A 13021-nucleotide genomic window follows, 5' to 3' on the forward strand; every position below is an offset into this window, starting at 1 on the left:
GAAATTTAATAAAATAGAAAACTCATAAAATGACATTTGGAAAAAAAATTAATTCAAAATAACCACAAAATGACATTTGACAAATTGAATGAGAATGTGACAAATGACAAAAAAAAACCTTCATTTATTAGAGAGTATGACGAAATATTATTTACCTTTTACATACAGATAAGTCAAAATTTATTATATGTTGTCAATAATTAGTCACCGAAAACCCTGAGACAACTGTAAAAAGCCATCCAAAATGTAGTTTTAATGCATAAATCCTCATGTATTATTGTATTTAATTTGATATAATTGTTATAATAATATATATATTTTTTGTTTAAACTTGACATTTATAGATTCTCAGCTCCCATGTCCAACTTGACTGATGAATATGTTATGTTGAAGTAAAGAATCTCTAAAATACAACTTTGATCTGTACATCTAAATGTCAAGATTTCTATCTGTTTCAGCCAAATTCTAAACAAATTAATGGGTTACATCATACAACACAAAAGCATTTCTGCCTTTCTTGCTTCTCATGAAACATAACAACAAAAATAAATGGATAAAAATTACAAAAACAAAAACAAACTCGACCATAGCAACATAATACGTACTTAGAAGCATTTCTTGTGGACAATAGAGGAACCAGACTCTTCATACTCGGCCTTCGAGATCCACATCTGATTCATGCAAAAGAAAACTAAGTTAGTCTAATATTTGTTAGGGAATTTACAGAAAATAGCAGCATACTTTACTCGTTTTTACCAATATAGACAATTTCCTTCATTTATATGCCCATAATAGCAATTTACTTACATTTCAATACCCATAATACCGTTTTAGATACATGTATTTATCGATGGTAGCAATATGTAACAGGTAGAGTGCATTACTGATATTGGAAATCAAATGTATGTACATTGTTATTATGGGTAAAAGAATACAAGTAGTTTGCTACTGTGGCTAATAACAACATACGTTGCCCATATGGGTAATAGAAGTAATGTGTTTTGAAATTTCCTCCCATAGTAGCAACATACTTGTAGTTTTTCATGAAATAGCAGCATACTTACAATGACGAACCCATAATAGAAGCAAAGTTACATTTCAATACCAATACTAACAATACAAAACAAGAACGTATTATTTGTAAAATAGAAGCAAAGTTACATTTCAATACCAATACTAACAATACAAAACAAGAACGTATTATTTGTAAAATAGAAGCAAAGTTACATTTCAATACCAATACTAACAATACAGAACAAGAACGTATTATTAGTAAAAGTACATGCGAATGTTGTTATTATGAGTACAAAATAAACTGGCCATACCAATAATGAAAGTAAAGTAGATAGCTATTCCCTACAATTTTCCCTATACTTTTAAACATTGCTAATCCAGACAACAATGCAAAAAGAACGACTTCACAAATTTAATTTTATTAGTTATTTTTAGAAACATCACTTCTCCAGAAAACACTTTAGCAGGGCTTTCATTTACCTGTTGGAAGGTGCTGAGAGTTGCAAGAATTGATCCTCCGATCCAAACACTGTGTTTCCTCTCAGGTGGTTGTACCACCTTAACCTTCATGCTACTAGGGGCAAGGGCAGTCACTTCTCTGCTCATTCGGTCAGCCATGCCTGGGAACATGGTTGACCCACCACTAAGCACAATATTTCCATAAAGATCCTTCCTAGTACCAAGATCACACTTCATGATGGAATTGTAGGTCATCTCATGAATACCAGCAGCTTCCATTCCAATCAGATGTGGCTGGAAGAGAACCTCTGCACACCGGAATCTCTCTGCCCCAATCCTGATAACCTGCCCATCGGGCAGATCATAGTTCTGTTCAATAGAGGAGTTACTTTTTGCAGTTTCGAGTTCTTGCTCATAGTCAAGAGCCACGTATGCGAGCTTTTCTTTCATGTCACGGATAATTTCCTGTTCGGCGGTTGTTGTGAACAAGTAGCCTCTTTCGGATAGGATCTTCATTAGGGAATCTGTGATGTCAACACCAGCGAGATCAAGGCGGAGGATGGCATGAGGAAGTGCGTACCCTTCGTAAATTGGGATCGTGTGGGATACACCCTCTCCGGAATCCAACACGATACCTGTTAAAAAAGTAGCAGTGTTGAGATTTCTTGGCTAAAATAAATGTTAGTGTATCCTACATCGGTGCGACACGGTCTTATAAGTGACTATATATGTTGGAGTCTCCCCTCTCTCCATAAGGGCTCTTTTGGAGAGACAATCTTGGGCTCCACATGTATTTACAATAAAAAGATAAGTTTATCCCACACTGATTGAAAAGGAACAGGTGGAGAGGGTTTTATTTGAGTAAAAAGAATTTAAGGTTTTAGTTTCAAAGTGCCTCAATCAAGATACATTTTAAGAGTGAGTTTGGTTGGTTGGAGGGAATAGAATGATAAGGAATGTATATAGGGTAATTGAATAAGCAAGGTACGTAAGGGAATGAGTCGTTGCATTCCATGATCATATTTGGTTTGCTTCTAGGTTGGAATGAATTTTCATATGAAAATTTTACATTATATGTAAACACAATATAAATTTTTAACCTTACTCTATACATTATTTGATTATTTCAAATATAACTAATTAACTTTTATTTACAAAAATAAAAAGAATAAACATAATAAAAGCTCATTAAAACCCAAATAAGAGAAAAAAAAATAAAGAAGTTTTTTTTTCATTATTTATGGATATAAAATTGTAATTTATTATTTATGGATATAAAATTGCAATCTATTAAAAATAATGGAACTTATTTAAAGAATTGTTAAACTAATGTTAAAATATATAAAAATAGGTTATATTGTAAAATTTTCGTTCTATCCCATGATGGAATGAAAAAAACACACCTTGGCTAAGGAATCAAAAAAACAACACAATGGAAAGAATCACATTTACTTTATGAATGGTCCATTCTATTCCATCCGGCAAAAAACAAACCCGTTTTTATTATAATGGAAAAAACCATTCCATTCCCGCAGATTCCATCATACCAAACCCTACATAGTACACAAGTATCTTATTTTGTTTGAGTATAAAATGGTGCGAGTTAAATTTTTGAGAATTGTGGTTTGCTTGAGAGATTAGAGTGTGATTGTAACATGTTCTCACACCATTGTTTCTCTTTGGTTTCGAGTTCTCCACATATATTCTTGTGTTATTATTTTTCTAGTTACAGGATGTTGCAATTTAAATTTCCAGATATCAAAATGCAAACAATACAAATTATTCTCGAAAACCGAAAGAGCAATGAAAAACTAACCAGTTGTGCGACCACTCGCATACAAAGCAAGCACGCCCCCAATTGCAATGTACATGGCTGGAACTTTGAAGGTCTCAAACATGAGTTCAGTCATCTTCTCTCTGTTAGCCTTGGGATTTAAAGGAGCCTCAGTGAGAAGCACGGGATCCTTTGTTGGAGCATGTTGAAGCTCACTATAGGTGTGATGGAAAATTTTTTCCATATCGTCCCAGTCGCAGACAATACCATGGTCAATAGGATATTTCAAAGTCAGGATACCACTTTTCGACAGGGCTTCATCTCCTACATAAGCATCTTTCCCATCCGTGTCCACTGTAACACCATTGTCTTTCATCCTACCAACAATACTGGGGAACTCTATCTTAGGAGCATCATCACCAGCAAACCCTGCCTGTAATTTATTCAAAAAAAAAAAAAAAAAAAAAAAAAATGAACATCTCCGATTGGAGTAGTCTTTCCCCAACATATCCAACAAAATGGTTTTTCAGACGAAATATGCAACCATGTTTCCTTCTATGAGCAAAACATACCTTATGACTTGGCATTCCGTTAAATGCTTATTTATTTAAATATGTTTCGGTTTTTACTAATTAACGCAATAAAAATTGACTTTTTTATATTAATTTGTGCAAATGGCACCGATTATGATTTATGCAGGTTATGCATGTTAAAGATAAATTATTGCATATTTTTTGGGATAGATAGAAACATTATTGCATATTTAGTTTTAAAAAACTAAATTAATGTATCATTCCATAAACAAGCATTTACCCCTAATTTAAATTCAAAAGTACAAGAATACTTTTACAACTAAATCAGGAAAGTTTTATATAATTAGGAAATAGTAACAGAAGAATTATCATGCTAACCTTCATCATTCCAGTTCCATTGTCGAATACAAGAGGCTGAAGATCCTCATCGTCGGTCATTTCTAAAAACCTGCAGCACAAACATTAAAAAAAATAATAATAAATAAAAAAAAAAGGTTACACAAGTGTCGATACGTAAACTAACACCCACCATACACATCAAAGTTACTTGGATGTTCACGTATTTAACAAATACCGAGAAACTGAACAATTAATTTAACAGCTCTCACTAGTCGTAGTAGATCTAAATTCTACACATCACATATCTTACACAATCCAGAATCAGATTAGGGTCAATCATGACAACTAACTGACCAGATCATAGCAATAAAAAAAAACAGAGATTATACACTTGCTGTGAGAAATTAAAATACAACAATATCAATTGCACCTAAGAGGAGATCCGATACGGATTCTTGATGAATGTCGAGAGACTTGGATCAAGAAAATCACAACCGTAGCACCATCATAATTATAAAATAATCGAGGCAAACCTTTAGTTTTTCAGATCGATGAAGAAGGAGCCTCCTTGCCAGCAAGTCAAATCCTAAGCTCCTGTGTGATTTGGTCCGTTCGATGGGGAAGCTCATCGTAGGACGAAAGGTTGACTTACAGGAATTGATTAGGAGTTAGGTAGAAGAACAATTAACAATTCAATCATGTAGTTTTAATTAAAAAACGATCATGTAATATTAAACTGAACAGTTTACAATTCCATATTTAACATATTCTAAATTGAATCCTTACATTCAAAGAAATTGAAATTGATTTGAATTGGTGTCGGTCCTTTTCTAGAGGTGTCGGCCTTCCGTTTCCAGCTGGCTCTGTTAAACCAAAAATAAATAAAAACTTATGGTTGAGGCTATTCATCAAAATTAGAGTAAAGTAGGATTTTACACACCCATAATAATGTATTTAAAAGTAGTAGAAAGTAAATTTAGAAAACTTAATCCGACAAACTATAATAGTATGAGGGCAAAACCATGCCAAATAAAGATAATAAAACTATATTATATATGAGATGCATAATTAAGTAATATTTTTTTTTAAGTTAACGAATGGAAGTTCAAATAATTAAAAACGTATCATATGTGATCCGGCTTACATGTATAAAAATAAACACGGAAATAAAAAAAATGCATTTAAATGTAGACGGACTCAAATTTATATCCCGACAGGTACATTAATTTTTTTTTTTAATAAACGAACTAAAGTTCTAAATTTACGCCGAAGCATAAATATGTCGAAACATTGACCACCTCTAATTTATACCAACACATATGGGAGATAAAACAAAAGTTTAGAAAAACAAAAGTTTAGAAAATAAAATGGCACATTTTCTAAAATTCAAATACAGGGGTGAATATGATATTTTAACAGGTGAAGGGTTGAAAATGTTATTTACTAAAGTATGAGGATAATAGCAATAGAAACTTAGTAGGAGGACTTAAATTGCCAAAATCTAAAAATGATTAAGGAGTGAAAATGAAAAATAAAAAAAGTTGAAAGGAGTAAAAACAAAAAAAACTTGGTAGGGGGACTTAAATTGCCAAAAATTAAAAATGATTGAAAAATTAAAATGAAAAATATGCAAAAATAGAAGGGAGTAAAAGCAAAAGAAGTGGCCACCGAGTTTGGTATTTAGAATAGATATAATTACATCAATGGTCCATATAGTTTGGGGTAATCTGTACCTTTGGTCCCTAAGTCTTTATTTTAACTCAGATGGTCCCTATTACATGTTTTTCTTACACGCTTGGTCCCTGACATATGTAAAAAGACTACTTTGCTCTTATAATTTCTTTTTTATTTTTCTATTATCTATTAATCATTTTTTAAATCTAAAAAAAGAGAAAAAGAAATAAACACCCCCCACCCCACCACCACCACCACCAAATAGATACTAACCCCACCCCTCCCCCTTTCCCTTTCTCTTTGCCCCATATCCATTCTCGTTTAAGTTTTTCATCTCTTCTTCTTCCTAAATGAAATCCCCACACTTCACACGAAATCGTTGGAAGCCTAACCTTTGCCTCCCTTTTGTTGCTTTTGTCGTCGGAAACTACCGCCCCCACCTTCTTCCCCAGCTACAATTGCTCTTGTTTTCATCTACAATGGTTTAGGGCTCCACCAGAAACCAAAGTTGGGATCCTAAGAACCATCGGAGACCTAGATCCGTCGACGACAACATTCATCTATTTTGCTAGTTTGCTGCCACCAGAGCAAACAATGGCTCCACCACCAACGCCACCATGAGCCTTCTTCTATCTTGCTCATCTGTGATGCCATCTGCAAGACCTAACACAACCTTCATTGGTACTCATACCCACATATCTACACTACAAAGCCATCAACAACACTCTAAAAATAATCATGTTGCCCATCCAACCACCATCGACTCTCGTTTCTCAATTTTATGGTGGTTGGAGTTCTGATTTTGGCATGAAATCAATGGAACACGATGACAAAGGTTTTGGGTTACGTGCTTCGAGGTTCTTCTTTCTCTCTTTCTCACTCTCATCTCCCTCTGTTGTTTGTTTTTGATTTTTTAGTTTTGATTGGACTAAATGTCTAGTTTTAAAGAATTGATTCAGGTTTTGATTTCATATTTGAATTCTGGTTTGGATTTCTGGTTAGGTTTATTGGATTTGATTTTTGGTTTTGATTTTAGATTCGATTTCTGTTTGATTGGTTTCAATGTGTTTTTTTTCGGTATCAAAGGCGGTGGTGATTTGCTCCAGTGTCATAGATGGTGGTAGTTTGCACCGGCAAGAGAGTAACCTCGTGGAAGGCCAAAAGGAATAAAAGGTGGTGTGTAACTAACTAGATTAATCCTAATTATATAAGTATAAATTAAAAGAAACATATACATAAATATAAATTATTAAAAATAAAACCATTAAGGGTAAAATAGTCTTTTTATGTCGAGCAAGGACCTTGTGCGTAACAAAAACACGTAATAGGGACCGTCCAAGTTAAAGAAAAACATTTAGGGACCAAGCATGTAGATTACCCCAAACCATAGGGACCATTCTGTAATTTACTCTTTTTCTGATACTTGTTGATGTTGGTGACACACCAGTCGATTCCTTCTCCATTTCACCCCCTTTGTTCTTCTTCACCAGATTTTTTCACTGTAATCGTTAATCGATTTCTTCCTCAATCCATGGTTTTGACTTTAATAATAATAAGGATTTGATTTCTTCCTCAATCAATGGTTTTTATGATATTGATGGATTAGAGAATTCCTTCTTGTTCCCGATTTCTTTTGGTGATTTAAAGATTTGAGTTTGGTTTGATTTCATCTTAAGCATAGATTTTGATTTGAGATTATTTTTCCATATTTCTTTGTCTTAGTTTGGGTTTTTTTGTTAATAAATGGTGTTTATGTTGGATTAGGTGTCTAAGCTCATAACTATAATTGGTATGTACTTGATTTGATAGTAACATGGTCCTTTTGAGTTGCCTTCACCATAGCAACTTGATAAGATGACTTTTGGAGAAAGAGGTTAATAAATGATTTATTAATATATTATAAGAATAATATATTAATTAGAAATCATATTATTCAATTAGTATTTAATCAGAAATTAATTTCATATTAATTTTGGGATTAAAGGAACTGATTGAAAGTACGGGGGCTGGTTCTGCAAATCAATGATAGTTGCAGAGTTGGACTGATGGACTCCTTTAGAAGGGAGTGGACAAAATCTAAGGAGGCCCTATAGAATTCGTCCAAGGCCTTCTAGAAGGAGTGTCCATGGGCTGCTTGGAGCCTAAGCAAGGAATTAGCGTTTCAACTGAAAACCCTAGCAGCCACAACTATTTAAAGACCCCTAGATCTCATGAAATCGACCACTGCTTTCTAAGAAGAAACCCTAGCCAATTTTCTTCCTCTCTCTCACTCATCCTTTGCTATTGGTGTTTGTGACTCCATTAGAGGTGCATCATTTGAGGCACTGGAGCTTTCAAGAGTCAAGATCATCCGTTTAATTCTTGTTATTACGAGATAGCAAGCAAGGTAACATTCTAACCCTAGTTTCCATATAGATCTGGAAAAGTGTATGCTCGTACTAGGGTTATTGCTTTGGAATTTCTATTTGCATGTATAACTAGAGAAAAACTGAAATCCAAAGTAGTTTGGGTTGTATGATCACATATAAATGTTGTTATGCTCAAAACCCTTGAGTGGTATCAGAGCCTAGGATGTTTTTCTGTTATATTTGATGCAATAGTGAACTGTTAAAATCGAATGCAAAGCAGAAATAGTTTTCTGCTTGACAAACTCGACGAGTTCTATGATGAACTCGATGAGTTGGATGAACTCGACAAGTCCATGCCCTGACACGACGAGTTGACTCGTCTGTTAGCAGATTTTTCGAATTTTTAATCTATTTTGGATTAGGATAATTACCATAATTCGTTTTTATCACCATAAATTGAATTTGTTGAATGGTAATCTGATTTCCTTATCAAAATAGATGGATTTGGTCAAATTTTAAGATAATGACAAATTATGTCGTTAATTAATTATTTAAAATTTGATCTAGTAATTTTGAAAAGTTTCAAATTGCACCCTTTAAATTTTGGAATTTAAAATTTAATGAAAAAGTTTAATTTTGCAATATTAAATTCTAAAACCCTAGTATTTTAAAAGTTTAAAATACAACCCTTATATTATTATAATATTAAAAGATTAATATATATATATATATATATATATATATATATATATATATATATATATATATATATATATATATATATATATATATATGTATGTATAAGATGAGTCAGTCTTACCATTAGTAAGCCTCATTCACAAAGCCAATCAATAAGGGGGGAAGGAAACTGCCTATAAAATGGCGGTTAAATGGGTGTCCACTCTCAGCCACCGCTTTCTTGATTGGTGGAGGGTCGTTAGCCGAACGAGTAGGATATGACGTTAATTCTCTCATTAATAAGTATAATGATAAATATAAAGTAACTAAATGTTTTTATAAATTCTCAATCTTAGTTACTTTAGGAAAATGTGAATTTGATGCTAATCCATGAAATTGCACATTGCACCTTGTCAAGTCGTTAGTGTAGCGTGTGTGGTTAACTGACACACTAACTTGGACTAACAAGGGTGGCAATGGGTAGCTCGTAAATTATCATAGATCAATGGAGCGTGTGTGGTTAACCGACACATTGATTAGGTGGTAAATGACATCTAGAGTACCAAGCTAATTTTCATGGTTATTCACACCTTGTTTGTGATCCTCGGTATCCCAGTCACAAACTTGAAGGACACAATCGAGATTAAACATGACATTGAATAGTTCAACGAATCTCAAAGAATCTAGGAATTTCATTTCATTTAAAACCTAATTCCTTTTAATTTCGTTGTTTGTGGTGGAATTGGTAAACTGTCATTTACCTACCTTCAAATAATTTACAATTGGATTACGGCATCCCTCTTCCGAATTGTCAATTATTTGTTGGGTCCTAGCGTTAATATTTCATTTTGGGTGTTATATTAAGGATTCCTTATCTAATAAAAACTTAATCCTTCTTCTTTTGCAGATGTCTACCTCAAACAACGCTTCTGGTTCCTCCAACAACAACTCCTTCTCGCTCTTGAACATTTGTGTGAGGATCACGTTCGATGGTTCCAACTTCAATGATTGGATCTGGAACATTCGAATGGCCTTGCGTTACGAGGACAAAGAATATGTCCTCGACAAACCGTTGAACGAGATTAATGAGTCCAAAGCTACTCCCGAAGAAATAGCTGAGTATAATGATGGGTTTTGAGCATTCTAACAATCCTATGGTGTGCATGCAACCCTAAAAACCTTAGATCTATGTTTTCTCTATTATACATGCAAATATTCATTTTCCAAGGTTTTTCATCCTAACTAGCATGTGATTGGGGTACATATAATATAAAAACTAGTAGAATGACATACCTTTCTTGTTGCTTGGATTCTTTAAGACCTTGTGAGCCTAGCACCCCAAAATGTGATGCCTCAAATGCTTTACACAACACCACAACTCTTGGAATAACTTGAGAGAAGTACACTTGTGCACAAATTCGGCTAGCCCTCCTTTCTTAGTCTTAGTTGCCGATTTTGCCCCATATGAGTCTCTTTATATAGTGTGCCACATGTAGGGTTACACCATGTAAACCCTAATGTGCATGGCTTTTCATTTCCTCCATGATCCATGGGTTTTAACCTCCATGGAGCTGTTGGATTAGGTGTCTAAGCCCATAACTATTTTGGTATGTACTTGACCCGATTACGAGCATGGTCCTTTTGGGTTGCCTTCACCATAGCAACTGATAGGATGAATTAAGGAGAAAGAGGATTAATTTTGATTTATTAATATATTATATGAATAATATATTAAAATCGAAATCATATTGTTTAATTAATATTAGTCAATAATTAATAAGAATTAATTTTGTGGCTAAAAGAGATTAATTAAATAAAGGGGACTGATATTGTAATTATATGATAGTTGCAATTAGGCTATGGATTCCTAATAGAAAGGGGATTGGAGGAAATCTATGGGAAGCCCATATGGATTTCGTCCAACGGCTTTCTAAGGAACTCCATGGGCTGCTTAGGGCCTAAGCAGTCAGATTAGGGTTTCCTAGTTAACAACCCTACTAGCCTAATTATATAAGTAACCCCTAACGCGCCAAAAACGTGTGGAAGTAATCCCTAAGGGTTCTTAGACGTTTTTGGTGCCTCCTCCCTCTCTCCTTGTTCATCTTGTTGCTTATGGTGTTTGTGATTCCATTAGAGGTGCCGCACTTGAGGCACTAAGCTTTCAGAAGTCAAGATCAAGAAGGATTGTGATTGTTATTGCTACATAACAATCAAGGTAAGATCTAAACCCTAATTTCATATGTTGTATTCGAAATTAGTATGCTAGATTTAGGGTTTTTTCAAGTCTTGGAAGATGATTGCATGTATAACTAGAAGAACTAGATCCGAGCATCAGGGTTTGCATGTACACCATAGGATTGATGTATTGATCAAAAACCCATTAGGAGCATCCATGGAGAACCCAATGGGACTTAGCCTAATCTAGTGAATCATGTATCATAAGCCCACTATATAAGAATGAATGATTTACACAATCAATCCTCATATATTTAATTAGTCTCTTTTGATCACAAAATTAATTCCAAATTAATTCTTGATAAATACTAATGATTTCATATTATTATATTAGAACTTATAATATATTAACAAATCATAATGTGTCCTTTTTCTCATTTTTTCTATCCAATTTTTGCGATGCCATGCAACCCAAATAGACCATGCCAAGCCGGGTCAAGTGCATACCAAATATAGTTATGGACTTAAACACCTTATCCAACAGTCTCCCACTTGGATAAGTCTAATAACTATAGTTACATGTATGACTTCAGGACCCGACCATCAATCGTAGCTCTTTCAAAGTCTCGCAGAACTAGGATGATGCGCCATTTAAGATAAGTGATCATATAATCCTCTTTTCAAGATATCAGCCAGACAAATACATGGAACAACGTCGTACTTATTGTCCACCAGTTTTTTTCCCGATTTCCGATTTGTCTGACATAGAACTTAATCGAACACATCAATTCAGTTCTGACCGGGCCCGACACATAAGTCAAAACAAAATCATCGAGGGGCCCAAGATATCGCTCTTAATCCTCCAAGGACTAAAAGGAACAGATAAACTTCGACTCATATGCTTGTACTAACTAATCATCAAATTATACACAACAACACATTTTATAACATCAAGTTACTGATGCGTTTTCGTACTATCAATGTACAACCAACTCATAGTCAACAACTCATATCTCTTGGTTTCAAGACTTATATGATATTACCGTCTCACGGTCACTCGAGATAAATTCCATGAAGTGATACAAGTGAGCGTGGGTTGAATCCAATACTCAGAACTTATGAGCACTCATGAATGTTGCAGTAATAATTGCTATGTCTAATACAATTTAGACAAATCTACAAACCCAATTCATGACAGTCTTCTTTCAATACCTACTTCCAAAGTATGATCGACTGTGGACAGTTTGAATAATATGATATACCATGTCATAATTATTCTGGAAGTCAAAACATGCAAAATGAAACAATAGTAAATGATCGACACAAGATAGTACCATACTAGTAAATAAAAACACCTTTTTATTTAAACATCAGATGTCAATTACATTTCAACTATTACAAGTTTCGAAAGCTATCTAATTACTAAAACTAATATCATCCTTCAGCCCAATGCGCCACACATGCTGTAAATGCTTAACCCTACACAATCCCTTTGTGAGGGGATCTACTGGGTTCTCATCCGATGATACCCTCTTCGCCACGAGGAGTCCTTCTTCTATTCGATGTCTAATGAAGTGGTATTTTATGTCGATGTGCCTGGATTTGCCGTGATCCCTTGGTTCCTTGGCTAAGGCAACTGCACTCTCATTATCACAACAAATCTCCATAGGCTCCTTTATAGCTGGTATAACTCCAAGGTATCCAATGAAGTTCTTCAGCCATATCGCCTCCTTTTCCGCCTCGCTTGCTGCTATGTACTCTGATTCGCAAGTTGAATCAGCTACTGTCTCCTGCTTGGAACTTTTCCAAGTAATTGCTCCTCCATTTAGGGTAAAGACCCAGCCCGACTGAGAGTGGAAATTATCCCTATCAGTCTGGAAGCTGGCGTCACTATACCCCCACTACTCTCAAGTCATCACTCCCACCAAGGGTAAGGACCCAGTCCTTAGTCATCCGCAAGTACTTCAGAATGTTCTTCACCGCAGTCCAGTGAGCCTTGCCAGGATTCCCTTGATATCTGCTGACCA

The 13021-nt window shown here is 34.6% G+C and overlaps 1 protein-coding gene across 4 annotated transcripts; it reads right to left on the reverse strand.

The window, feature by feature from the left end:
• Positions 1–404: 404 nt before the first annotated feature.
• Positions 405–5004, reverse strand: LOC145114365 (actin-7-like). Of its 4 annotated transcripts, XM_079050358.1 has the most exons (5): positions 4906–4998; positions 4159–4228; positions 3290–3680; positions 1495–2108; positions 405–671 (listed from the first exon to the last, which is right to left on the reverse strand). In XM_079050358.1, coding segments are annotated over exons 1-5 (1143 nt in total). In that variant the 5' UTR covers positions 4908–4998; the 3' UTR covers positions 405–605. The 4 variants fall into 4 exon arrangements, with proteins under 4 accessions (XP_078906484.1, XP_078906481.1, XP_078906483.1 ...); XM_079050355.1 differs by lacking the exon at positions 405–671 and having other exon boundaries at positions 1266–2108; positions 4906–5004; XM_079050357.1 differs by lacking the exons at positions 405–671; positions 4906–4998 and adding an exon at positions 4550–4896 and having other exon boundaries at positions 1266–2108.
• Positions 5005–13021: the final 8017 nt, after the last annotated feature.

Source organism: Lactuca virosa, chromosome 5 (genome assembly GCF_052849685.1).
Source record: "Lactuca virosa cultivar CGN04683 chromosome 5, Lactuca_virosa_CGN04683_v6, whole genome shotgun sequence".
In the NCBI taxonomy this organism is placed as follows: Eukaryota; Viridiplantae; Streptophyta; class Magnoliopsida; order Asterales; family Asteraceae; genus Lactuca; species Lactuca virosa.